The sequence below is a fragment of the Hylaeus volcanicus genome, chromosome 6 (assembly GCF_026283585.1).
Source record: "Hylaeus volcanicus isolate JK05 chromosome 6, UHH_iyHylVolc1.0_haploid, whole genome shotgun sequence".
Classification (NCBI taxonomy): Eukaryota; Metazoa; Arthropoda; class Insecta; order Hymenoptera; family Colletidae; genus Hylaeus; species Hylaeus volcanicus.
Genome location: NC_071981.1, coordinates 13,339,548 through 13,363,098, shown reverse-complemented (window position 1 = coordinate 13,363,098; position 23,551 = coordinate 13,339,548). Strand labels below are relative to the sequence as shown.

General features: G+C 37.0%; 4 protein-coding genes and 1 long non-coding RNA gene across 15 annotated transcripts; 2 read left to right on the top strand and 3 right to left on the bottom strand.

The window, feature by feature from the left end:
- Positions 1-323: 323 nt before the first annotated feature.
- On the bottom strand, positions 324-3,667 carry LOC128878908 (uncharacterized). The gene is made up of 10 exons (XM_054127572.1): positions 3,457-3,667; positions 3,058-3,354; positions 2,215-2,979; positions 1,911-2,142; positions 1,611-1,828; positions 1,288-1,539; positions 1,064-1,212; positions 869-989; positions 600-775; positions 324-538 (listed from the first exon to the last, which is right to left on the bottom strand). The coding sequence occupies exons 1-10, from the start codon at positions 3,553-3,555 to the stop codon at positions 433-435; spliced, it is 2,415 nt and encodes an 804-aa protein (XP_053983547.1). The 5' UTR covers positions 3,556-3,667; the 3' UTR covers positions 324-432.
- Positions 3,627-8,878, top strand: LOC128878915 (uncharacterized). 7 transcript variants are annotated; one of them, XM_054127588.1, is made up of 7 exons: positions 3,627-3,668; positions 6,376-6,566; positions 6,645-6,840; positions 6,916-7,013; positions 7,082-7,218; positions 7,288-7,635; positions 7,704-8,878. In XM_054127588.1, exons 2-7 carry the CDS (start codon positions 6,519-6,521, stop codon positions 7,978-7,980), a joined length of 1,104 nt encoding a protein of 367 aa, XP_053983563.1. In that variant the 5' UTR covers positions 3,627-3,668; positions 6,376-6,518; the 3' UTR covers positions 7,981-8,878. The 7 variants fall into 7 exon arrangements, with proteins under 7 accessions (XP_053983563.1, XP_053983565.1, XP_053983558.1 ...); XM_054127590.1 differs by lacking the exon at positions 3,627-3,668 and adding an exon at positions 3,693-4,002; XM_054127583.1 differs by lacking the exon at positions 3,627-3,668 and adding an exon at positions 5,781-5,931.
- Positions 8,879-9,008: 130 nt separating this feature from the next.
- On the top strand, positions 9,009-13,555 carry LOC128878906 (uncharacterized). Of its 4 annotated transcripts, none has more exons than XM_054127569.1 (9): positions 9,009-9,591; positions 9,844-10,430; positions 10,502-10,614; positions 10,717-12,123; positions 12,185-12,345; positions 12,477-12,650; positions 12,711-12,800; positions 12,884-12,947; positions 13,357-13,555. In XM_054127569.1, the coding sequence occupies exons 1-9, from the start codon at positions 9,574-9,576 to the stop codon at positions 13,386-13,388; spliced, it is 2,646 nt and encodes an 881-aa protein (XP_053983544.1). In that variant the 5' UTR covers positions 9,009-9,573; the 3' UTR covers positions 13,389-13,555. The 4 variants fall into 4 exon arrangements, with proteins under 4 accessions (XP_053983544.1, XP_053983545.1, XP_053983546.1 ...); XM_054127570.1 differs by having other exon boundaries at positions 12,884-12,970; XM_054127571.1 differs by having other exon boundaries at positions 12,868-12,970.
- Positions 13,556-13,848: 293 nt separating this feature from the next.
- On the bottom strand, positions 13,849-22,302 carry LOC128878903 (transcription elongation factor SPT6-like). Of its 2 annotated transcripts, XM_054127563.1 has the most exons (10): positions 21,927-22,302; positions 21,734-21,818; positions 21,448-21,644; positions 21,257-21,373; positions 21,116-21,133; positions 17,514-20,962; positions 15,837-16,353; positions 15,513-15,753; positions 14,585-15,029; positions 13,849-14,353 (listed from the first exon to the last, which is right to left on the bottom strand). In XM_054127563.1, exons 1-10 carry the CDS (start codon positions 21,963-21,965, stop codon positions 14,155-14,157), a joined length of 5,307 nt encoding a protein of 1,768 aa, XP_053983538.1. In that variant the 5' UTR covers positions 21,966-22,302; the 3' UTR covers positions 13,849-14,154. The 2 variants fall into 2 exon arrangements, with proteins under 2 accessions (XP_053983538.1, XP_053983539.1); XM_054127564.1 differs by lacking the exon at positions 21,116-21,133.
- On the bottom strand, positions 16,758-17,507 carry LOC128878925 (uncharacterized). Its single transcript, XR_008457525.1, has 2 exons — positions 16,975-17,507; positions 16,758-16,876 (listed from the first exon to the last, which is right to left on the bottom strand). It is a non-coding gene; the product is annotated as an uncharacterized LOC128878925 (long non-coding RNA).
- Positions 22,303-23,551: the final 1,249 nt, after the last annotated feature.

The window sequence follows — 23,551 nt, the reverse complement described above, 5'->3', positions numbered from 1 at the left end:
ACAAAAAAGGTGTGCAATTGTGCATACATATATATACATATGTATGCAAAGTGGTCAAAATTTTATTCGATAATAAATAATTATTAGCATCAACGTATGGTAAATTATTTGATTCAACAATTAAATTTGTATTTCTTCATTGTAAAATATTTAATTCTATACTTTCTATTCTAATTCTTACGATTAATTCTTACGAAACAATTATTAATTTTGATTTGCTACTCGAAACTTTTATCTGTTTCAGAATTTTACTGAATCCTTTTGTTCTCATTATTCCATAATGGATAATGGTAAGAGTAAATAAATTAAACACCGACTTATAAAGTAATAGTTTATTTAAAAAATTTATATTTCAAGTAAAAAATGTTTGCAAAATTGGTTGCTTCGTAAATGTGATTTTATATTTTAATTTGTCACGAACAAACATTGCTCTTAATATTCTTTAAATTCCATCTCAAACAATTTCTGTAGTACATCGTTCATTTGTAATTCTTCTGTTATTTCGATTATTAGCTCTTCTATTAGTTTATCGGATATCCTGTTACAAAAAAGTTCTATTAATCAAAGCTCATTAGATAAGTATAATTCAGCATATTTACCATGCCACGATATCCCATGGTTTGTTTGGTGTGCTGCTAGAATACATTGGCTTTGACTGACACAGCTTTTGATATTCGTCTCTGTATGCTGAAAACTGTAGTGCAGTCTCTTTTGAAACATTAAGTTCCACCCAGTCTTTGGTAGTTGAATTTGTACTTTTTCTATTATTGATACTCTGAAAAAAATGATCGATATATAGACAGTTAATTAATAATATAAATTACAACAATTTTATGGAAATGATATATTTTCCTTGTATTATGCTTACCGCGATCTCGCAATCGACTTGACACGAAGCATTACAGTGTGTCGTGTTAGGCACCTTATCCATGGATGACACATAAATTAGTTGTACATTCTCATTGCCGTATTTCTGAATTTCAGATACGCTGCCATGAGACAGAAAGTATTCGTGCTTATTTTATCTAAATGACATGTATTTTTATTATTACGTTTTATTTACCCATTTAATTTAACATTTGAACGTTTACAACTATCATCCGTCATAGATGCTTTTGTATCCGAATCTTTAGGCGATTGATATTTGTGCAAAAATTCTATTAACGTTCCCATAGATGTTTCTGATATAGGTTGCGCTTCTGAGTCGTTTTGCTATCATAAAATTTATAGTACGTTTAATAGTTAATTAGGAAATTAATTGTAGATATTACTTGTCGTTACTGTTACCTTTTTTGATGCTAAAGTCATTAAATCGCTTATTACAGGAACTAGAGTAGACAAATGTTCTTTGGTAATTGTTGATATTTTTTTTAGTAGATCATTGTCATTTGTAGAATGCTGTCCTTTAGTATTTGTCCTTTTAACATCGCCATTCTTTGGTTTAGATATCTCTGTAGATAACTTTTTCCGTAATATTTTAGATTGTTGTACCGTTTTCATTGTATTACTACGTTTCGTTTGAATGTCTAGATTACTATCCTATTTCACAAAATTACTGTTTGTTTAAACTGGTTCTAGTATGTTAATAGATTATTATCGATATCCCTTACATTATCAGAATCTATTACTATTTCGTCCATCATTGTTTTGATATCATCTTCTCTCAAATACTTCACATCCTTTGTCGATTCAATCCAAGCAACGTCCCTAGAAGACGGTGTATGCGTTACGGGACTAGGATATAGTAATTCTGGTATCAAATATTGTTGACTGTGTGTGCTTTTGGTGTCTAGTACAGAACACTTTTTTTCTTTTTGAGAAAAATGACCTGAAAGATATAAGTTTGAACTGGTGTGTTTGATAAAATAACAAGTACTTAATAATGTAAAATCTTAGGTAATATCATGTACTTTTTCTCAAGTCGTTCCTTCTTCTTTGCTTAGTTTTAGATACATCCACGCTGTACATGCTCAGTCGACTAGATAAATTCTTTTTACTAGAACTTTTTTTGTTGCGCGAAGATACCGGTGCAAGAGTCATTGCAGATTCAGTATTCCTATGATTAATAGTTGGATGTTTACCTTCTAAAGTCAACTTCAATTTCGACAAAATAGTATCGATTACATCTTGAAGTTCCGTTTCCTAATACAGAACAGTTTTACAAAGACTTTTGTCTATAAATCAGTTAAATTATTTTTATTCAACACGTATTACCTCTGGCATCATATCCGCATCTCCCGCGCAGAAACGATTGGCGGAGAGTTCAACTTTATCGCATATATCTTTCAGGTCACAGACAATCTGTAGTACATTTTGAAGTTTTTTAGCGTGGCCTTCGAGAGTAGAGTTAGGAATATGTTTGCAGTAAGCACTTAAAGCTTGTATTAATAATTGATGAGCAGCGATTAGTTCTTGTTTAATCTTGTCTTGACGAAATCCAATATTTTTATGACATTGATTTAATCGCGTTTTGAAAGATACAACACCAATGTGTTTTTGAATGCTCGCGACAAGCCTGTTAAGTTCATAGATATAATTTCTTGAAAATCTAATAGCAAATTCCATGCTTTGCTGTTGCCTTCTTTTCAAATCGTTATCACCATCTGGCAGAGGAATCTTGCATAATCTAAATGAAATTTCATTTAATAATTCAGCAATTTTCTTTTGCATTAATAGAATTTTTTGTACTGTAAACGGATCTGGTTGTACGTGAACAATATCGTTTCTGTTATTACTCGAATCCGAATCAGAATTATTCTCAAAGTTATCAGTTGTGTGCAGAAGTTGATTCGTATAATGTCTCTTGTGCGTAATCAAAGGGTCCGATAGAGATATTTTAGCCTTCGATTTAAAACTTCTTCTGGATTCTTCGGTTTCTTTATAATTAGAAACAATGTCCTCTTGCAAAATTGGAATTTGAATATTAGTGTTATTTCTATTTTTATCTTTTACCTCCAGCTTCTCCTTCGGAAAACTATTCTATTATTTATAAAAGTAATATGAATTTGATATTTTCTCGATACAGTTTGAGCAAAACAGAAATTTAAAAATACTCACTTCTATAGGTGTAGACTTTTCATGTTTATTATTAGATTTACAACTTCGAGTCCCTTTATTTCGTTCGGGGAGAGCATCCTCCCGGAGTCTTTTAAGTTCTCTATCTACATCTTGTATATTCTCTTGTAGGAGATTTTCGATGCTTTCTATGGACCGGTCAACATCACCTTTATCAATCCTCAGATTATTTAACTCCTGTTCTTTAACGAATGAAGTCCAAATACGCTCCTCATCCTCCTTGCGCCTTTGCCTCTGTACGTTTTTTACTACACATTTAAAATGACTTTCAGGTATATACTACAAAGAAAAATACTTTACATTAATGGTAATTCATTGAAATAATTAAATATCGTGTATAACATATACAGTAAACATATTATAGATAAAACATATAAATACCTTAAAACTATAATCTTCTTTCATTCTATAAGTAAGTAAATTTTCACTGTTTTTATTGTTTATTTCATTAGGTTGCCTGCTTTCTATCATAAAAGACATCTTTTTGGTTATGTTCGTTTCGAGGAATTATTTAAATAATTTTTGTTTGCGTACGTTAGTACGCCAAAGACGGTACGCCGAAAAGCATGTGATCTCTAAAAAAAAGTCAAAACGTGAGCCTATTTTTCTTCAGATGGTGGAAGAAAGTTCGAAGGATACTTTCTTTTCGGGTTCGAACAGGAGTTAAATTGGCACTTCAAACTCGATATTTCAATATCATATAAAATATACTTCAGACCATTCTCAGATCAAGATTTTAAGTTCATATTGTACAACACACGTATACGTAAACGTACACGCATTCATGCGTAAATGCAGGCATATGTATGCGTATGCATGCTTTCAATTATTAAAATCGAAGTGACTTTTTTTCCAATTTTCATACTTTTCTATTCGATTTTGATCACGTCAGTTTTTAAAAAGGAACGAGGAGTTCGCATTGTTAAGGTATTCACGTATTAGATTACTATCGTGAAACTCTTACTTTGTCCTTCAAGTATTTTTCATTTTCATAACTTTTCGAGGAATTCAAATGAAATAAGAGTTTGTTTTCTAGGGAACTATCGTGACGAATATTTCTTTCATGTAGTAGCACGTATGTATACAAAATTAAAATGTTTTGTTTGTCGTTGTGTCTTGGATGGACAACGATTTTCCATAAAATATTACAGAAAGTTAAATGTGAATAAATGTTGAGATAGGATCGACAGAAGCATGGGCGCGGCTATGGTGTGCTATCATTTGTTAAATGCCTTTGGATCAATACTCCCGCGCGCAAGGACATGGAACAGCGTTTCTCAAATTTCATCTTTCCACGTAACCCCTTAGTAAAGAACAATTTCTGACGATTCTCAGAAGAAAACAAAGTATATTGTACCACAGATTAAGGAAAGTGCTTTCAGCAATATTTTATTCTTATTTAGCGGACCTCTTAATTTAAAACAGAGGCTCCAAACACTGTGTTCCTTGGGGGCTATGAGTGAAACAGGTAAAAAATGACAACATTGAAGAATATTACCAAAGTATTCTAGCAGTACTATTTACAATAAAAAATATGATGTCATTTCGAGTGCTGTGCTTGGAGTTGACACTACAATATGTAAACAGGAATTTGAGAGACGCTGACATAGAAAACATAGATTATCCGACGAACAAATTTTGTTGTACGTATTCGGACAGAGTCCACCTTGAGCGCGCTTAATTTTGAAATCGTTGAACCAACTCGACCGCAATGATTTCAATGTCTATCCTCTAATCACGGTATCAGAAAATTTCCGTGTTTTCCCCAGACTATCTACAATTTATCCATCTCGTCTAAGTCTAATCTATATCAGGAATTATTGAAATCGTTCTAGTCCTCTTTCATTTGATCGTGAAAGTAGACATTCACCATTATTGCTGAAACGTTAACTCAGTGTTTCTCAAACTATGGTCCACGAGCCGCTGGGGGGTCCGTGAACATAGTGGTAGGAATCCTTGAAACCTCGAAATAAAAAGAAGAAGCATTTATATATTGCAACGAAGTACTTAATGCTTTTAATTTATACCAAACCTTCCTGGTAGAACAATTGTCATCATTGGTAATAATATATTATTAATATATATAATATATTATAATTATATTATATAATATATACAGGGTGTCCCAAAACTGTTGTAACACCTTGAAAGAGGTGGTTCGGGAGATGATTTGAAACAACTTTTTCCTTGGCGAAAATGTTGTCCGAGGCTTCGTTAAGGAGATATTAAAGGAAAACACTGACCAATCAGAGCGCGTGTATACCGTTGGAGCGGCCGTGGTAGCGAAGGCTATGCGCTAGGCGGCTCCGTCAATGTCTTTCAATGCACGTCGAGTCGTTTGTTCGTGTACAAGCGCGCCCGCCTAGCGCATAGCCTTCGCTACCACAGCCGCTCCAACGGTATACGCGCGCTCTGATTGGTCAGTGTTTTCCGTTAATATCTCCTCAACGAAAAAGTTGTTTCAAATTACCTCTCGAACCACCCCTTTCAAGGTGTTACAACATTTTTGGGATACCCTGTATACTTATATTTTAGTTATCAAGATTAACGAAAAAGGAAAGCATTCAAACTAGATAAAAATTTAGCAAAGCATATACACTTTCTTTTTAATAATTAATAAATTAATTTTAGTCCAGGGGATTTGGCAAAGGAGTTCTTTTATCGAAGGGGGTTCGCACAGGTAGGCGAAGTTTGAGAAACACTGTGTTAACCAATCGTTCGCTGGCACAACGTGACGTCAGAGTTAAGGCGCAGAATCACGCTCCACCCAGCTCCACCGAGCCCCCTATTTCTTGTGTGCCGTTGAATTTTCGGCTTTCGTTTCGTGTAAATGACTGTCAGTTTAAATGTAATTCGGTAACGTATAGAAGACAATTTCTGTGACTCTGTCTTTATAATTTCACACGTTCCTTTCGTTTTCCTACATTTAATCGCTCTGCATTATTACTTGCGTTTCTTTGCTGTCATTAAAATATGCCGAACGACGATGCTGCGGCGCGGGATGATCTTGACTCTTAAAAAAAAAAAAAACAACGTATTATTTTAATGTTAGTCGAACGATATCGCATCATTGCTGGATTGCTGGATTCTCGAACATGTTGAATAGACGAGACGTACGAATAATATTCGGAAATCGTTTCGATTATATGTATTTGCCGCTTCGATGCTCCTTGTATTTTTTGAATGACAGTCGTTCCATTGATGCGTTCGATTGTGTAGTGGATACATGGCACTCGTCTGTATTCGAAATTTTCGTATCGTAAAGGAGAACTTATCGTCATTTTTGTATATTTTTTTCAGATATACGAAAGCATGATCAACTTTTGAGAGAAAAGTCCTTAGTTTCGTTCGCCTGTGTTATGTAAAAAAATCGTTTACTTCGACAGACGTTCCCAGCAAATATTTATGTTTTACTTCCTTGACTAGCTGGAAAGCTTGCAAGAATGGCGTCTAAAGTGTTGGTTAAATTGCCAACTGTAGCTTTTCCGAAAGTGAGTGCCTTTCCCTTTTGTTGGAAGGAATGTTTAAACAATTTCTATACGACAAAATACATGAATATTTCTTCTCAGGGAAAGAAATCGCAGGCAGATATAGTACCACTACCAGAAAGAAATGAAGGATTGAATAAAACGCTCAGACTTCAAAATATTAATGTGGATAGAGTAGCTCAATTAGAGCAAAATATGAAATTTTTACAAGAACAGCATCAGGCAACCTTGGTTGCTTTGCACCAGGAAGTTGAATCATTGCGACAAAAGAATAGAGGTAGATTATACCACACAATGTTGTTTACTTTTCCTACAACCAAACGCAACTCTAATATTCTGTACTTGTAAATAGATCTACAGTTTCAGCTAGTATTCTCAAAAGGCTCTACTTATGCACCTAGCACTCCCTCTTCTCCCGAAGATAATGGAACTGGGTTCGTGAAAGCAAAGGTACTTTTGTACTTTTGGAGCATTTTAAAATTACACCTAGCACAATATAATATGATCCTTCTTTACAGGGTAGCCCAGTATGCGTAAATATTGCGCCATTGCAGGTGGAACTTCTGGAGAAAGATTTACAAGATATCAAGATATCGCTACAAAAAGCAAAAACACAAAACCAATATTACTCTGAAATTATTGAACAACAGAAAAAGTTAGTAATTGCAACAGACATGTGAAATGTATGCCATGTGACGATATAAAAATATTTTATTCATTGTAGAAAGCTGAATTCTATAGAAGAAGAGAAAACAAACAAAAATTCGGTGGTAGATGTAGGAATCCAAGTAGAATCTAGATTTGATCCTGTTCAGTCGAATTTGGTGACACGTTTAGAAGTCACGGAAAAGATGGTAAAACGATTACTTAAACAAAACGAAGACAAAAAGAAAGAACTTGAAGTATTGACATTTGTATTGTCAAATAAAACGAGTGCTAACAGAGGAGCTCAATCTCAAGACAGTAACAATAGCCATCACAGTCGTGGATCACCTACGAGTACCACGCAAGAACAAACACCTAAATTCCCACCGTTACAGAGCCAGAGCTACTGGCACCGTCGAGTACCTAGGTAACGTTTAAAGTACTGAATGCTTACATGTATCGCTGTAACGTTATTTACAACATTTATTGCCGTAGAAATGAAAGGAATCGTCACGACAAACAAGATCATCAGACGGAAGAATCAGCCCTTTATCGGTCACGGGGATACCGTAATTATTATCGCGACGAAAGTAACCGAAAATACAGGGGTCAAATGTCACAGAAGGATCGTAGAGATCATCATCTTCAACATCTTCATAATCTTCATCGACGAGATGATAAAGATAGAAATTCCAAAGATCATAAAAAAGAATTTGCAGGTTCTGCGGAGGGTTCGAGAGAACCTGACAATTCCGCGGGTAGCAAGTCATAAAATGGAAACAACCTGTCGAACATATTAGATGCGTAGCAGACTGTTCGTCTCCAAACCTTAATACAGGTGATTGTGTGGAACTTCTCAATAGCGGTATATTTGTTAAGAAGAGAATAATCTACTTTTTCTTGTACCCGCTTCAACAAAATAATTAATATCAAATTACGTGCGTATAGCTTGCAATAGAATAGCGATAACATTACATTGAGATTATACTATCTTTAATGTGAAAATTCTAGTCCAATTTTAATCATTATGAGATATTAATATAAAAGTAGTGCATGCGCTTTATGGATCAGTGATAATTACCAAATATGGGTAACTTGTGCTACCATAATTGAAATCGAAAATGATATGATTGTTCCATTTTTACTGGAAGGAACAATAACATATTTCTATCTCAAGGAGAAGTAAATAATAATAATAATAATAATAATGATAATAATAACAATGACGACGACGACGACGATGATGATCATGATAATGGTGATGATAATGCTGGCGATACAAAGGATACGACCAATATTTATATGATACTAGTTTCTGAGGCTTAAAGTGACCAAAGCTTAAGCTTAATATGCGTGCAATATTTCAGTCCTAAGTGTGCCTGTACTGAATCTTTATTTTAACGTATTTAACATTTATTAATTGTAATAATTTCCATACAGTTCTATTAAAAAGGATAATCAGCGTATCGTTGAACGATCTAGCTGCCATCGATGTTGCAACCTGATGTTACATTAAAAAAAATTAACAATTACTTAAATTAGATACATAGATACCTGTCGCGTTAATATAATTTCATTAAAAAGTATTTTATGATCATGTGTAAAAGAAAACGATGTCTTTAAATTAATGGAATATTAAATGGCAATATAATATTATTCTTTGTATTTAACTCGATAAGTTTGAATTCTTCTATGAGTTTAGTTTTTATGTTTTACGATTGCAGGCGAAAATACATAACATCTTTTCATCTTATGAGGCTTTCAAAATTTTAGATGATATACTTTCAAAATTTAAAGTGTATCTTTATACTCCAGGGTTCGGCACTGTAGGGGTATATGCTGTTGAGGCTTCCCCCACTCTTGTTACTGCCTCACTATCCACCATATCATATGGTGCTATTACAACAAAAGTGGGGGAAGACGCTCACTCAGTCCTGCTCAGTCCAACTTAGTCAGTCGGTGTCAGTGCTGGCTTGCTCCCTTGCTCTATGGAGCAAGCGTGCCAAACCCTGAGTTATGCTAACGTCAGTAGTGTTTAATAGACATTGAGAATCACTGTGCAAACGACAGTTACAAATTGAAACGCGAGAAACAGAAGTGCTCGCAAACATATACGATATAACAGAGAATAGTGAGGTTGATATTAGTTGTCAAGTCACAAAATATTCCACATTGTTTCACATATTCACTTCTATTTATACATATATTGATATGCACATAAATAAATACATCTTATTATTGAAGCCACCGAAGTAAATGGCAGATTGATGAATAGGTCATATGACATGTGATTTATCAAATTTTAATTTTGAAACGACCAAGGATACAAAAGAGTTAATTGATTGTTGAATCGAAGTATTGAAATATGGCACACGTGACAGAGGTAACTGGACATATCCAGCATTGTATTAATTAAAAATTGGCAAAATTGTTATTTGAATAAGAGTTACGAATGGTAAATAAAAGATAAACGTCTTGAACTTGGAATTTGAAATGTTCACGATGAACAAATAAAAATTTAACTATTAATTGGGCAACTATTGATTTTATTATCCTATATTATTCAAATAAAATTTTGCTTGACTATTGTATAAATATTCTAAATCATTATTTGAATTTACCTATACCTGTACAGACAAAATTCGCGGATATTCAAAACGACGAACGATGTCAGAAATTGAAACGAGCTTTGAAACTTGCTTTGCTCAGGAAACAAAATAAACAGGATAGAGATGAATCGTATATGTTACCTATGACACCTATTAGTATCTCCAGTATCAATATGGATGGATTTGATTCCACTACTAATTTCCTACAAGCCTCTAGAATTGGCAGCGAAGTTGTGTCTTCGAGCAACAATCTAAGAAATATGATCTTGAAAGGAAATGATAAAAATGGTTGTAAACCAATTGCTACATCAAGTGTTAAAAAGTTCAATACGAAAACTGACTCCGATAAAGATTATTTGTTGATGCCGCCACCTACCTTTGACTGTGTTCCTAGTACTTTTAAAAAGTCAAACGATATAACAACAACCAATGATGCCAGAATTCAGTCAGTGTCAGAAAATGATACCATAAAAGAAACTCCTGAACACGATAATGTTTGTTCCTCAAATATGATTTCTGATATTGTTCAAAATAGAAAAGTTAAGGTTTTTAAAGATTGGAAAGTCATGTTTAATGGACAAGGGCAACTGGTTATTAAAGGAAGAATAGAACGGTAAGTCTATATCTGTGATTTTTAAAGTAAGAAAGTACAAAAGTAATCCTAATTTAAGTTCATTATTTCAGTGGAATAATTGCTCGTAGTAAACCTATCATAAGGCGATTGACATCCACTATTGTTGAATCTATTTGTAAACATTTGTACCAGTTACAAGGAAATATTGTTGACAATGAGTATGGTAAATAGTTTGCATCTAGTAATACGTTGCATACTTAAATTATAATTGTGTACTTATTTGTACATATTTTTATATTTAATAATAGAATTTCATTGTTCACAGAATTACCAGATTATGTCATTAATAAATTTTCTAACGGATTCCCTGATGACTGGTTGAATGTTTGCGATATTTGGAGAGCATTCATAGACAAAGGATGCAAAACAACTTTTCGTTGGCCTACCAATGTCACTGATAGCGACGATGACTTAAGAAGCGAAATAACAGACATGACATTTGTAGGCTCGAATAGTCCAGAAAATAAAGTTCCAAAGTCTTTAAAAGAACCGCGTACACTTTGTTCAGCTACTTCGAACGTCTTGCAGGCCCTGACAGAGAAAGAAAATAATAGTCCATGTAAAACTAATATGAGTAATTCGTTCACTCAAACATCTATATCTGGCACGTGTCCCGTTACATGGTTGAATAACGACAAAGAGAATTGCAAACAACAGGACAATACGGCTTCGAATTGTTTTTATTCTGAAGATGAAAGAAATAAATTGCGAGACAAATTAAATCTTATTATAAATACTTTAACGGATAAAAACGATTCTAAAACATGCCTGAATATAATCAGTGAATTACTTGATTGGATACATCACATTATATCAAATGAAGCAGATGAAAATGACAAGTCCAATATAAAGAATTCAAGATCAAGTAGTAATAAAAGCAGCAATTCGAAAGAATATTGCCCATCCGAATCTATTCCTTTGCAAAGTATTACAGTGTTCGATAGAAATAAATCTGCAACCGCAGACAGCCTTACGAACTGTAATAATTCGTCACAAATAAACAAAACTTTCAACAGCATGAATAGAACTAATGGTAGCAGTAGTTCCGATAGCGAGAGTTCAGTTTACGCTGGTGTTCGCAAGATATCGGTAACACAGATACTGCATCGAAAAAGGCCAGTGATAGAGTCTCCAAAACGTAAAATCAAAAGAAGTATTGCACATCGAAAGTCAAAGAAATCTTCAGTTAAAAGTCCTACCAAAACACAAGAGATACTGACAAAAAATAATAGCAGGAATCACGAAGATTCTAGTATCAGTATCATAGAAGACAACGAAGGTTGTTTGAAATATAAAAAACATATTGATCCAAGCAATGAAAGGAATGTATCTGTTAAGTCCAGTGCAATTAAAGGAAACCAGTGGGATAAAACGAATGTCCATACAAATAACAAGACATATGAAGTGCGGGAACACTTCATGCAGAAAAATGTTTATAGAGATACAGAAAGTAATAATGAAGTGATGGAAGGAAGTTCTTGTATAGAAGCCTCTAGGAAGAGAGGTGAAACTATGAAATGCCAATGTCAAAAGTGTGCATCTCACGAACAGACTAGAGAACAATTATTTCGATCCAGGGAATTTATAAACAAAGTTTCAAAACCTGACGTGATTAGTTTAGTACCCGTTGTAAATAGAGTCGACGTTACAAATTTTAGTATAAATCCTAAAGGTAAGAGAGTTATATTACCTTTGGGAATACGATCGCCAGTTAAACAAAGTTTTTTTTACAGGAGAAAACGTTTGTATAAAACAAAATAATTCAGCTTGTCCTACTTCAAGGGATTCTTTGATGGTTGCCATGTATGATAGTCCCAATAAAAGTAAGAATGTAAATAAATCATTGATGCAAGGAAACGATGTGAGCAAAAAGAACACTTCAAATGGATCAAAGGTGCTTGCCACAATTGCTCAGTTGAATTTCTTTATTGTATTTTTTGAAAGTATACTATTTTGAGAAGACCCCGTCTAAGGTAATGTAATTTATAATTTATCGCATCTAATATATCGTATTTCACGTTGTAGAATAATACCGCGAATCCACCAGAGAAGTCAGGTAATGCAAAAACTATAGAGAATTTAAAGGAATTTGAAAGCAATAGACAACGCAAAATACTAACACGGAAGAAAAGAAGAATCGTAGAACATGCGTCGGAATTGAGTGACTTCAGCGATAATACAAGCGTTCCTGTACAGAAGGTAATATTTGTTTGCTCACTTCTTTCTTTTTCTTAAAAGTATTTACATTGATATCGACAGAAGCAAAAAGTTAAAGCGAAACAACAGGAATTGTCCGATTCTGCGGTTACAACAAACGAACAGGATAATCTGGGGAATACGGAAAATATGGTAAGCAATACATTAACTATGTACATTGTCAGATTATTTAATGTACATAATTATTTTAATTCTATAGTGTAAATCTTGCTTAGACGTTGGACCGACGAAGTCAATACCGAAATCCACGATACCGTCACCTTGCAGAACTAGACAAATGTAAGGGATTTAAGGCTTTCAAGGTCCGATTCTGCATAATGATACTAATCGAGAGTTCCGAATGTACGCCGTGTTCTTTGGCAAGATCTTCGACGTGTTGTCAGTACTCCATCTAGTTTTTTCAGAGGTCGAATGACAAACTGATCAATATAACAATCGTAAAAATTTGTTTGCGACCAGTGAACCGTGCTTAGTAGTTAATGAACTGTAGCATGAACGTATCTTCAATAATCCAAGCTACGCGACACACGCCAATGAAACGTCAGAATATCTCATCTAAATGACACGGTTTACATTCAGAAATCTCAGTTAGTAAACAATCTCAGTTTTTAAACGTGTACCAATAAGTAGCAAATTATTAGTACTAAATATCGCGTTTGATGCTATTAATATAATATATCTGTCTCAGGTCTAAGGTTCAACAAGAATTTTCAGCTGTGAATCGTCCCAATATCGTATGCACCTACCATAACAATATATCAGTACATAGTGTATTATCCGCTGATGAAGATTCTCATGTATAAAATAACATATGTGCTTGCTCTAACACTGCCAATAAAGTAATGTATACTGTTTCATATTTTTTTAATAAACAGGATAAACGAGTATCTACGTTCGCCATTCGATTCTGATACCTATTGTTTCAGAGTAACCTTTGAAAACATAAAACGTTTGTTTTGTGGATTGTTTTATTGTTTAATAATATAATTTAACAATTGTATAAAGTATGTAAGAAATACGTTCCATTTCTATGTCAGTAACATAAGAAATGTATAATAACTTAGTATCGATACAAATTAAAATCGAGTGAAATTCTCGTACATATATATATATTAATAATATATAAATTAGTACGTATCAGTATGATAGAAAATAAAAATATAATAAGCAAATTGCACGATTTTACGTTTTTTTTTTTAAATCTTACTCTTTTTTAGTATGCCTCCAGTATAGTTCATCTAACTATATAAACGTTTAAGAGATTGGAAGATATCGCTAGATCAATGGATTTCAATACAATGATTTTGTAAGTGAACCTGACAATATTCTTTTTTTTTTTATACAGGACGACTAATGCCCATCCTTCAGAGCATTTTAATTGCAACGCGATTCTCGATTCTGTTCTAAAATTGTTATATATTATATATAAATTTAACGTAAAGATATAACAAAAAAGTACGATATCTATTATGCACAAACGAATCCGTTAGCTTTCATCGTATAGAGGAGTACCGTCTCCGCTGAGAGACATACTCCGTGGACTAGAATTGGTGTGTGGTGTACCTCGAGGAGATTTGTAAGACGGAGTCCGAGCCAAATTTCTGTTTCTCGGCGTTGTTCTTCCAACAGATTCCTCGTAGTTCCGCGGAGTTTTTCTAGACTCGTCGTACCTTGGTGTTGTTCCACTAGTAAAGCATGAAAAAACAGTATTACACTTTTTTATTGGTGTTATTATTAGCATCTAAAGAGGACTTGTAGAGTTTCATTCGGCAGTCATTTTAAAACAAACATTTCCCACAATGTTATGCCAAATACGAAACGAAGTTCTTTTCTCTTCCTTTTGCCAATATTAACATACAATCTTCATGTAGCAAACATTAGTTTGTTTAATTACTATGCCCTGTAGAGATACTTACGAAACTCGAGGACCGCTTTTTAATCTTGCCCAGGCTTCTGCTGCCTTTTTCCAGTCCATGGGATCGCCAGGTGTCGACATAGGAGGCGTAGGTCTGTGCGAAGGAGTGGATCTATGATGGCCTGGAGTGGTAGTCGAAGGAGGAGGTGGATGAATGAAAGGTCCCTGTTGATGATTGGGCGTTTGTTGTCCGTATCTAGGAGTTGGTTGACCATGATGGGGAGTATGATGAGGTGTTTGGTACGGTGTCATGAACGGTGTTTGACCGGAAGGAGTGTACGGTGTATTCGGATAAGTGTGGACTCCACCATAACCAGCTGCGCTCGCAGTTCCAGGAGTGTGCGGTGGGTAATGGTGCGGGGTCTGATTTGCTACTTGCGACAAGGAGTGTAACATGTGGTGAGGAAGATTTTGTGCCACTCTTTGTATTGCTTCTTGATTCATTCCTGAAATATTATGTTTAAATGTTAGTACCGCGGTGATTGTTCCTATAACCTTTGCTAATATATCAGGTCATTCCATAAGTAATGTCGTTTTATGTTTACTTTAATCATAAACGTATGAACGATCCCGTTTCTATAACCTTCTTCATCTTTCAGTTATCGTCTTAATTCCAACTGTTCCAAATGTTCGAGGTTTTGATTTAAAAGACTAGTACTGTTTTTACGTGTTTAATATTGTTGAATTTTGTTTGGTTAAAAACGTTGTAGCAATCAAAATAGACGATAATCACTTAGTGCAAGGTCTACAATGTGTGATGGATAAAAGATTCCATTTATATTTTTTTTTATTATTATCCTTGTTATGTGTGGTTTAAAAAAAAGATGTCTCTTTACAGTAATGTAAGAGACGATATTACTTATGGGATCTAATGATCCAGTACATGTGAAAGAAGATATCCCTGCAGTATAATAAATTAAAACATTTACCGCTCACAGCTCCTGGCGTCGTATGATATGGCGTTCTAGAGGTCATAGCGCCACGCGGGGTGCTAGGTGTAGACTGTCCAGGCACTGGATCTCGAAAATGTTCTTTGAACCAACGGAACAGGTCGTTCACTCTACCGAACATTTGTCCTCTGAATCGAAATCCCTCCGGCGACACCGTCACATACTCGTGACGACACCGGGTTCGTGGAAGGTAAGACAGAAGAAATTTGCCAGGATAATTCTGAAACGCGCGGAAGCCCGTCTTAAATGTCTCGAACGTGGCACGATTCAACGATAGTCGAAAGACAGTAGTTCGATACTGACCTTCGCGGCGGATATTATGTACGGTATTCCCCCTGGATTATCTTTCTTTTGTTCCTTCAGTATTTCCTCCGCTTTATCTTTGATACCTTCTACGGTCGGTTTATAGTATTTGAAGTCTAATAGTTCCGAAGCGTAAGCAGCCATCGCGTTAACGTGTCTAGCAATAATTTCATCCAAGTCCTCGAACTCCTCGTTCCCGATCCATAGACTCTGTCCCAGAGAGAATGCATTCTCTTTTCCTTCTTCCCTCACGTCGATGTGCTGGTAAATATCGTCGGTCACTTTCCACGTGACCGTCAAATGATCCGCGCCCTTACTGCTTGGCCTAACGATCGCCTCTCCCTGTTTCATCGTTTGCATCAGCTTCTCAGCTTCCGTGAAACTGATATTGTGAAACGAAGGATGAACGATCACCCGTTTGACGTATGTCTGTCGTTGCTTGGCCTTCTTCGTCTCTTCTTCAACTTTTAGGTCTTTCTGCTCGGCATCTGTGTCGTAATACGGATCTCGTTGGGGTCTGAAAAGAAAAATTTTAAAATACTATGAAGGAATTATTAGGCAAGCAGATATATTCATTAATAGGTAACAACGAGGATCCATTATCAACTAATTACAATTAATTGAAACCATTCACACCAATAGGACACGCTGTTACAAAGTTCTCATAACTTTTGCCAGGCACCACAGCATAAACATACGTTTGATTCTATCCATTCTCTTCCAAACATTCGTCATTCACACTTAACATTTAAACACACTGATTTCTCGCACCTGGAATACTGACAACGTGACTGTTATCTAACAAGGACAATTCTGAACATGTTGCGCTGATATTTAAAGTAGCTTTTGCGCTTTGGTAGAGTTTGAAATATTTCAGCTAACAATACAGTACTGTTCATTTGAATAGTCCGTCTGTTTAAAAAAAAAAAAAAAAAAAAAAATTGTATGTATGCCTATGAAAAGCGAAGACTTTTCTTGCTTGATTTACATTTAAAGAGTGTGTCCTGCTCTCTGATAATTTTGAAGCATACCATGTACATCTGTAATAGAATTGATAGGTTTCGTTAATATGCTTTCAGAATTGATTAAATATTTTAAAAATAGTAAATGATGATATGATTCGGTGATGTTACCTTACCATGTCACTATAAATTTACACCATAATTTTATGCATTATCAGTCACAGTTTATGCATGAAGTACACGGCGTTGAATGTACTATAAAGTTTCGCTTAATTCTCTAATATATTTTCATGTTGTTTCAAAAACATGTTATTATACTTAATTTGTTAATTTCTTTAAAATGTTTTTTAAGTATCATCCTAGCACAAGTACAGCTTATGATGCACCTGAATAATGTAAACAAAAAATATATAAATAACATAAGTGTGAATAAAACATCAGACGTGTACAAACAGACGTACAGACTTGAGAAAAAATGTTAAAAAATCAATGATCTATAAAATATTCTTTTCAAAACATATACTTTAAATATCTATTAATTTAGAGATTTATAAATCATGGTCTGAAGAACACTGTTCCGAACTGTTAACCATTCGAATCCAAAACCATATATCGTTAGCTTTGACATTTCAACTAACTATGCAAAAGCTCATTAGAATATCACCGGTATGGTGCATGACTACAAAAAAGAAAAAAATATATCTTAAAAACGCACCTCCAGTCGTGATTCTTGTCCGCGAGGTCGCTGCTCTTGCTGGTGCACTCGACGCTAAATCGTTCCACTTCGATTTTTATTATACGACAATGGATTATTTGCCCTACGCTCACTCTTTCCTCGGGATTTGCGACGTGTCTGTCGGATAGATTCTTTATGTGCACATAGCCCGATATTCCGTTGTCCAATCTCAATCGGACCCCAGTGGCTTTTCCTGGACAGGCTCCAGCGTCGAAGTGATTCCACACCTCGGATAGTTCAGGAAAATCATTCTTTAAACAAAATGGACATTGCCAGAGTCCCGTTTCATCGTTCCTCACAGGATTAGCTTGATCCAACTGATCGCCCTGAGGTTTCCTGTGACTGATCCCCACCACTGTCGCCAGGACCAATTTGCCCACGTAAAATGTCTCCGGCGTTTCCTTCGTCAGCATATCGAACAACTTCTCCGGGCTGGGCGACTGATAAGCTACCCGTAAATCTTTGTATCTGCAGTTCAATTCCGCCCTGATGTCGTACAACGTGACGCCCTTATTGCCGAAACCCTGTCTTTCGAGCTCTTCCGCGAAGGCATCCAAATCCAGATCTTTCAGTCTTTCGGGCGACTCCAAGATCTCCTCGAGAGCACCCGCAGGATTGGCGTCCTCGTCGTCGTACTCCAACGCGTCCACCGCCATCTTCCTCGCCCATTCATACGTTTCTGGATGGACACGCGATCCGTCGAGTACCTCCACGTACGCCTCGGTGCTGTCTCCGAGACTGTTAGTGTCTATCTTGATGAAACCAGCGCAATTGATGAAGACCTTTGGTCCCATGTGACAAGCAGTCACCAGTTGCGTTCTGTTCTCCAATCTCTGATTGGTTTGTTTCAACATCTTTATCAGAGCTTGACTCTTTCTCGGCCCTAAGCCGCACACGAATTGCACTAAATTCCCGGAATAGGCCTGCTGCACCGCCTTGTTCACGTCGACGCCTACTTCGTTCACGCGATTCACAAACTCCAGGTACAAGTTCTCCAACAATTCGTCTTTCGGTAGTTGGTCCTGCAACGCGTGGTATTTGAGACATAGGATCTCCTCGTCCGCGGTGCACAACTGCGAAAACTCTACTAGAGGATCTTGCATCCTCCTAGCCAACGAGATAGCTTGCCGCAACAACTCTGGGTAATCGCGGAACTCTGATATGCCCTTGTTGCTGTTCGCGTATATCTTGGCGAGATCGTTATCGCAGATCTCCACTTGAATGGCTGGAAACTGTTCGTCCTCCACCAGATTGGCGATGCACTCTTTAACGTCGGTTGCTATCATCATCGCGTCCCTGGATTCACCTCCTATCGCCACAACGTGCGGTTTCTTGGTTGCTATGAAGTTACGTATCGCTAACAGATCAGCCTCCTTCATGGCTTTCTCCTCCTCTCGATAGCTGTTCTTGCGCTTCATTAGGTGAGGCAGTCTCAAATAATCCGTGCATTCCCCATCGGGAGCTACCAGACAGATGAACGCTGCCTGGGAATAATCGGGAAAGTAAGACAAGCCCATCACCCGAAGTCCCTTGGTGGTGTCCCATTCCTCGTCCTCTTCTTCTGGAAACTCGCACGTGTACGGGGCGACTTTGATCCAATTGTACATCTTACGACAACATGCCTTCATCACGCATTCTTTGCCTTCCGCGATTAGATTTGTTCTCAACTCCTTCTTCAGGCTCGGTATGACCATTCGCGTCAGTGCCATCTCGACGCTCCCGACTCTCAGAGCGTTCCAATCCTGAACGTTCTTGCTGAACTCGTCCCGATAATAGAGCTGCTTCATCTCGTCGACGTAATTGCTAGTAGTGTTCCCTTCTATGCTGTCGCTCAACGTGATCGTGATGAGTTTATCATCCTCCGCTATGGCTAGGTTCAAGAACTGATCGCCGACCAGATCGCGCACGGGTTTATTTTTGAGGTACTTCATGGCGTAAATGGGGTGGTTCTCGTCGATCTCTTTCATTCCCTTTTTCGTGGGTCTGACGGATATCTTCGCCCTCTCCATGTACATCTCTCTCACGCATTTTCTTACCAAAGGCTCGCGCGCCAACTGTATCGCCACCATTAATTGAGAAGCTTTCACCACTTCCTCTGGCGTACCGAATATCTGACCGCAGTATTCGCTGGCAATGGTCAGAGGCTCCGTTGGCTCCTGGTCCACTTCGTGTCGCTGGTAATTGTCCCGTAAATTCTCAGCAAAGTGTTCCGGGGTGAGACCGAATTTCTTCGCAAGACTGTCGAGACCTGCTCGTTTGCAGATGGAGTACGGACCAGTGCGTATAGCTTGTTTCAACGTGTCGTCCGTTTCCTCTTCCTCCACTACCTCAGCTTCATCCTCTGGCAATGGATCCTCGCCGTTTTCCTCGGCATCGGCGATCTGTTGCCTTCGTTTCTGAATCTTAGCTTCCCGTTTCGCCTCCTTCTCCTTCAATCGCACAGCTTCCTGCATCGCTGGAATCTGGTGGCTGTAGTATAGTATGAAATGATGGTAAACGTCGTTCAGTTCTTCGGTTGTTTGCACGTTTTTAAGTCGTTCTATATCATCGTCCTTGATCACCCGCACGCTGTCCGGCAAAGGAGCGTCCGGATTCTTCATGATCTCGTCAAGCTGATAGTTCCTCATTTTTTCGAATAATTTTAACAAATTCTCTTTCCTCTGACGAAGCTGACACCATTTCGCGTCGAATTTGTACACCTTCCAGAGATCATTGATATTTAGTTCCGGTAGGACGTACTCCTTCCTATAAAATGATATGAAAGGGACTTCGAAATGTTGGTTTCGCATGAAGTCCAGAGCCTTTTTAATCTTGCCTATCGTTTGAGGTCCTTTACGAGCTCTCTCCTTGGCCTCTGCGTTCAAGTGAGCGTCTTGAATCGAGATAGTTGGCCGACAGAACGCTTGCTTGTAGATCCATTCTGCCTCTAGATCTAACTCGTCGGAACCCTCTGTGACCGGGGTAACGGGGACAGATCGAAGCTGCATTCTCTCAGGTATGTCCGTGTTTCGGACTTCGATGTCCATGTCCGTGAAGTGACCGCGCTTCAGCTCGCTGGGTTCGTAAATTTCAAATATACTTTTCCTGGTGGTTTTCTTCTTCAACTGTTTCTTCGGTCTTCTCGGCCTTTCGGCATCCTCCTCATCCATGTATTCGTCTTCCTCTTCTTCTTCTTCCTCTTCTTCATAGTCCTCCTCGCCATATTTACCGAATTCATCGTAGTCGAAATCCACACCGAAAATGTCTTGAGCTTCCTGCAAAGCTGCGTCGGAAAATATCGGCTTTTTCTTCTTGCGTTTCTCGGCGATTGGTCTACCATCGTCGTCAACGATAAAATCATCTGCGTCTGTGTATTCCCCTTCGCTTCCTTCTTCGTCAAACGTTTCCATTTCTGGCCTATGACTCCGTTCACTCCTCCTTTCGTCTTCCTGATAAATAACGACGATAGAAAACATTGTGACAAGATGAAAGTACAGCAAACCCTTGCTAATCCAAACGCAGTTTGTCTAGATGTCGGTTAGTCCAGATTAACGAGGTTTTACTGTACGTCAGTGGTCTTTGCTTGCAACTACCATACGTACCATGCTAATTTCTCTTTCCTGATATAGATATGAAAACAATCACAAACATTAAGTATGTTATACAAAGCAATAGAAATTCTAAAAAAACCAGAAAACAGAAAAATTAGATTACAAAAGGTATATATCAAAGAACAAGCTTACATCTCCTGAGCCTTCGAAAAGTTCATTAGCGATGGCATCTCTATCATCATCCATTTCTTTCTCCTGTTCCTCTTCTGATTCCTCATCTTGAATCCTGCGGAGGCGTTTGAAACGTTTCTAAAGTAAAGGATCTCATCACTACATGTGTACAATATATTGTTGTTTAAGAAATTGAAATAATTCAAGTGTACCCTCTCGACTTTGACACCTAAGTTTTCTTCTATTAAGTCGTAATCTTCGTCCTCTAGACGGTCGTCAAAGTCCTCGTCATCGCTCTTTTTACGTTTCTTAGAGGCTCCAGAGCCGTCGCTATCTTCTCCTTCGCTTTCCTCTATAGGATTATCATCTATGAGATCTTTCAGTTCTTCGCGTAACCGGTCTTCGTCATCTGTATAGAAACAATATACAAATGCATTTTTACCAAGCAACAAATACTACGCAAAAGGACTATGATACATTAAAACATAAAAATTTCACCTTCCTCCTCTTCTTCCTCGCTTTCTTCTACTGCCTTTAACTTTTTAAGTTTCTTTTTCTCATTATCGTTCAACTCCTCCTCCTCCTAGAATATAACGGCAACACATCGATTAGTGACATAAGTTATCGACAATCACGAGTAACACTAAAACGAACTGCAGTCGTGAGACGAAAAATTCAACAATGTCGATACCTCGCTTTCCTCCGCTTCCGAATCTAAGAAATCAGCCATTTCTTCTACGTTTTTTCTCCCAACAGATAAAATTTACATTTAACTGAGTAACATGAACATTCGAGATCGTACCAGATCGAGCACTTACTTAACACCACTTAAGATTGTTCACTGCTTATACTCAATCCAGCTGTATGTATTGTTGTGTGTGTATGTGTGTGCATCACCTAGCTGTCTGTAGCTGTTCCAATATACCAATTCACCAATAGAGGGATTATCAATTCTTGACGTTTCCAAAAGACCCTAGCGAAAGAGACTCATCTTCGATTAAATTTCTAGGGCCCGTATTCACAGTCGCGACGTGAATCATCAGACCTCATCAGAAGTTCTTGACTAAGATCGCCTTATTGGAATAAGCCAAATAAGCATTCCTTGAGTCGCTATGTATTCATACAGTGATGAGTAAAACCCTAGGATTCGAATAAATCTGAAGACTGCCGATATGTTTGCCTCTTTTCCTCTTTCGAACATTTCCCAGAGGAAGAAACGAGACAAACACATCGGCAAACTTCAGATTTATTCGAAGCCTAGGGTTTTGCCCATCTCTGTATTCATAGTCAGCAAGCCAGCGAATAAGGTCGACTTAGTTAAGAAACCAATGCTTAAGATTTGCTTAGTTGAGCAAGCAATTGCTGTTTGACGTTCGGCTATTTCTGTCGATTTTCTATAGTAACAACCAATTAAAATGATTCTTCAAAATGCAGCATTATTTATGTACCTTATTCATGTACCTTATCCTGAATTGAACATATGTCCTGGTGGCTCCCCTCGACGGAATTCTATTAAATTAACTAACGCACCGAATTTAAATTGTACAATGGTGTAACTGAAGTAATGTACAAGATTGTTGCTATGTAAAAGCATTGCTGACGTGTAAACCACTCACTGTAAAAACAAATGAAGAAACTAAATAGCCAATCATAAAACCTTTAAGTTAATTTTAAGATCTATTCACTAATTTAATTGATTTGTAAATTGTTCGCAACACCACATAACAGGGGTATCTGTGCGCCTACGAAATGGCAACCGAGACGACAAACAGGCCAGTATAGGTTGCCGCATAACAGGGGCACATGTGCGCCTACGATGAAGCAACCAGGACTACAAACTGAATAGTACCATACTAATGTATATCTGTACGCATATTTATTAAAATCTAATCAAAATTACTATGAAACTAATAAAAATTTATTGTAATAAACTATTAAATAAGCCCGCGTTAGCCACCAATGACTGACATTAATTTTTCGTTCACTTCTGGACACCTTTCGACACCTCCTAATCCAATACATTCCTGGTATATTTCCCGTTAATTTCCCTCTATTTCTTGGTATATTTCCCGTTAATTTCCCTCCATTTCCTGGTATATTTCCCTTTAATATTCCTCCATTTCCTGGTATATTTCCCTCCATTTCCTGGTATATTTCCCTTTAATATTCCTCCATTTCCTGGTATATTTCCCTTTAATTTCCCTCCATTACCTTACACATTTCCCTTTAATATTTTTCCATTTCCTGGTATATTTCCCGTTAATTTCCCTCCATTTCCTGGTATATTTCCCTTTAATATTCCTCCATTTCCTGGTA

Coding starts and splice junctions, on each gene's coding strand:
- LOC128878908 (XM_054127572.1), bottom strand. CDS start 3,555: ATGTCTTTTATGATAGAAAGCAGGCAACCTAATGAAATAAACAATAAA. Junction 776..868: donor AAGTCGATTGCGAGATCGCG/GTAAGCATAATA, acceptor CATTTTTTTCAG/AGTATCAATAATAGAAAAAG. Junction 539..599: donor CCATGGGATATCGTGGCATG/GTAAATATGCTG, acceptor TTTTTGTAACAG/GATATCCGATAAACTAATAG.
- LOC128878906 (XM_054127568.1), top strand. Junction 10,615..10,716: donor TATTGTTGACAATGAGTATG/GTAAATAGTTTG, acceptor CATTGTTCACAG/AATTACCAGATTATGTCATT. Junction 12,124..12,184: donor TTTTAGTATAAATCCTAAAG/GTAAGAGAGTTA, acceptor TTTTTTTTACAG/GAGAAAACGTTTGTATAAAA.
- LOC128878915 (XM_054127588.1), top strand. CDS start 6,519: ATGGCGTCTAAAGTGTTGGTTAAATTGCCAACTGTAGCTTTTCCGAAA. Junction 7,219..7,287: donor ATTATTGAACAACAGAAAAA/GTTAGTAATTGC, acceptor TATTCATTGTAG/AAAGCTGAATTCTATAGAAG. Junction 7,636..7,703: donor TGGCACCGTCGAGTACCTAG/GTAACGTTTAAA, acceptor TTATTGCCGTAG/AAATGAAAGGAATCGTCACG.
- LOC128878903 (XM_054127563.1), bottom strand. CDS start 21,965: ATGGCTGATTTCTTAGATTCGGAAGCGGAGGAAAGCGAG. Junction 21,819..21,926: donor CGGAAGCGGAGGAAAGCGAG/GTATCGACATTG, acceptor GTTATATTCTAG/GAGGAGGAGGAGTTGAACGA. Junction 14,354..14,584: donor AAAAGCGGTCCTCGAGTTTC/GTAAGTATCTCT, acceptor ATGCTTTACTAG/TGGAACAACACCAAGGTACG.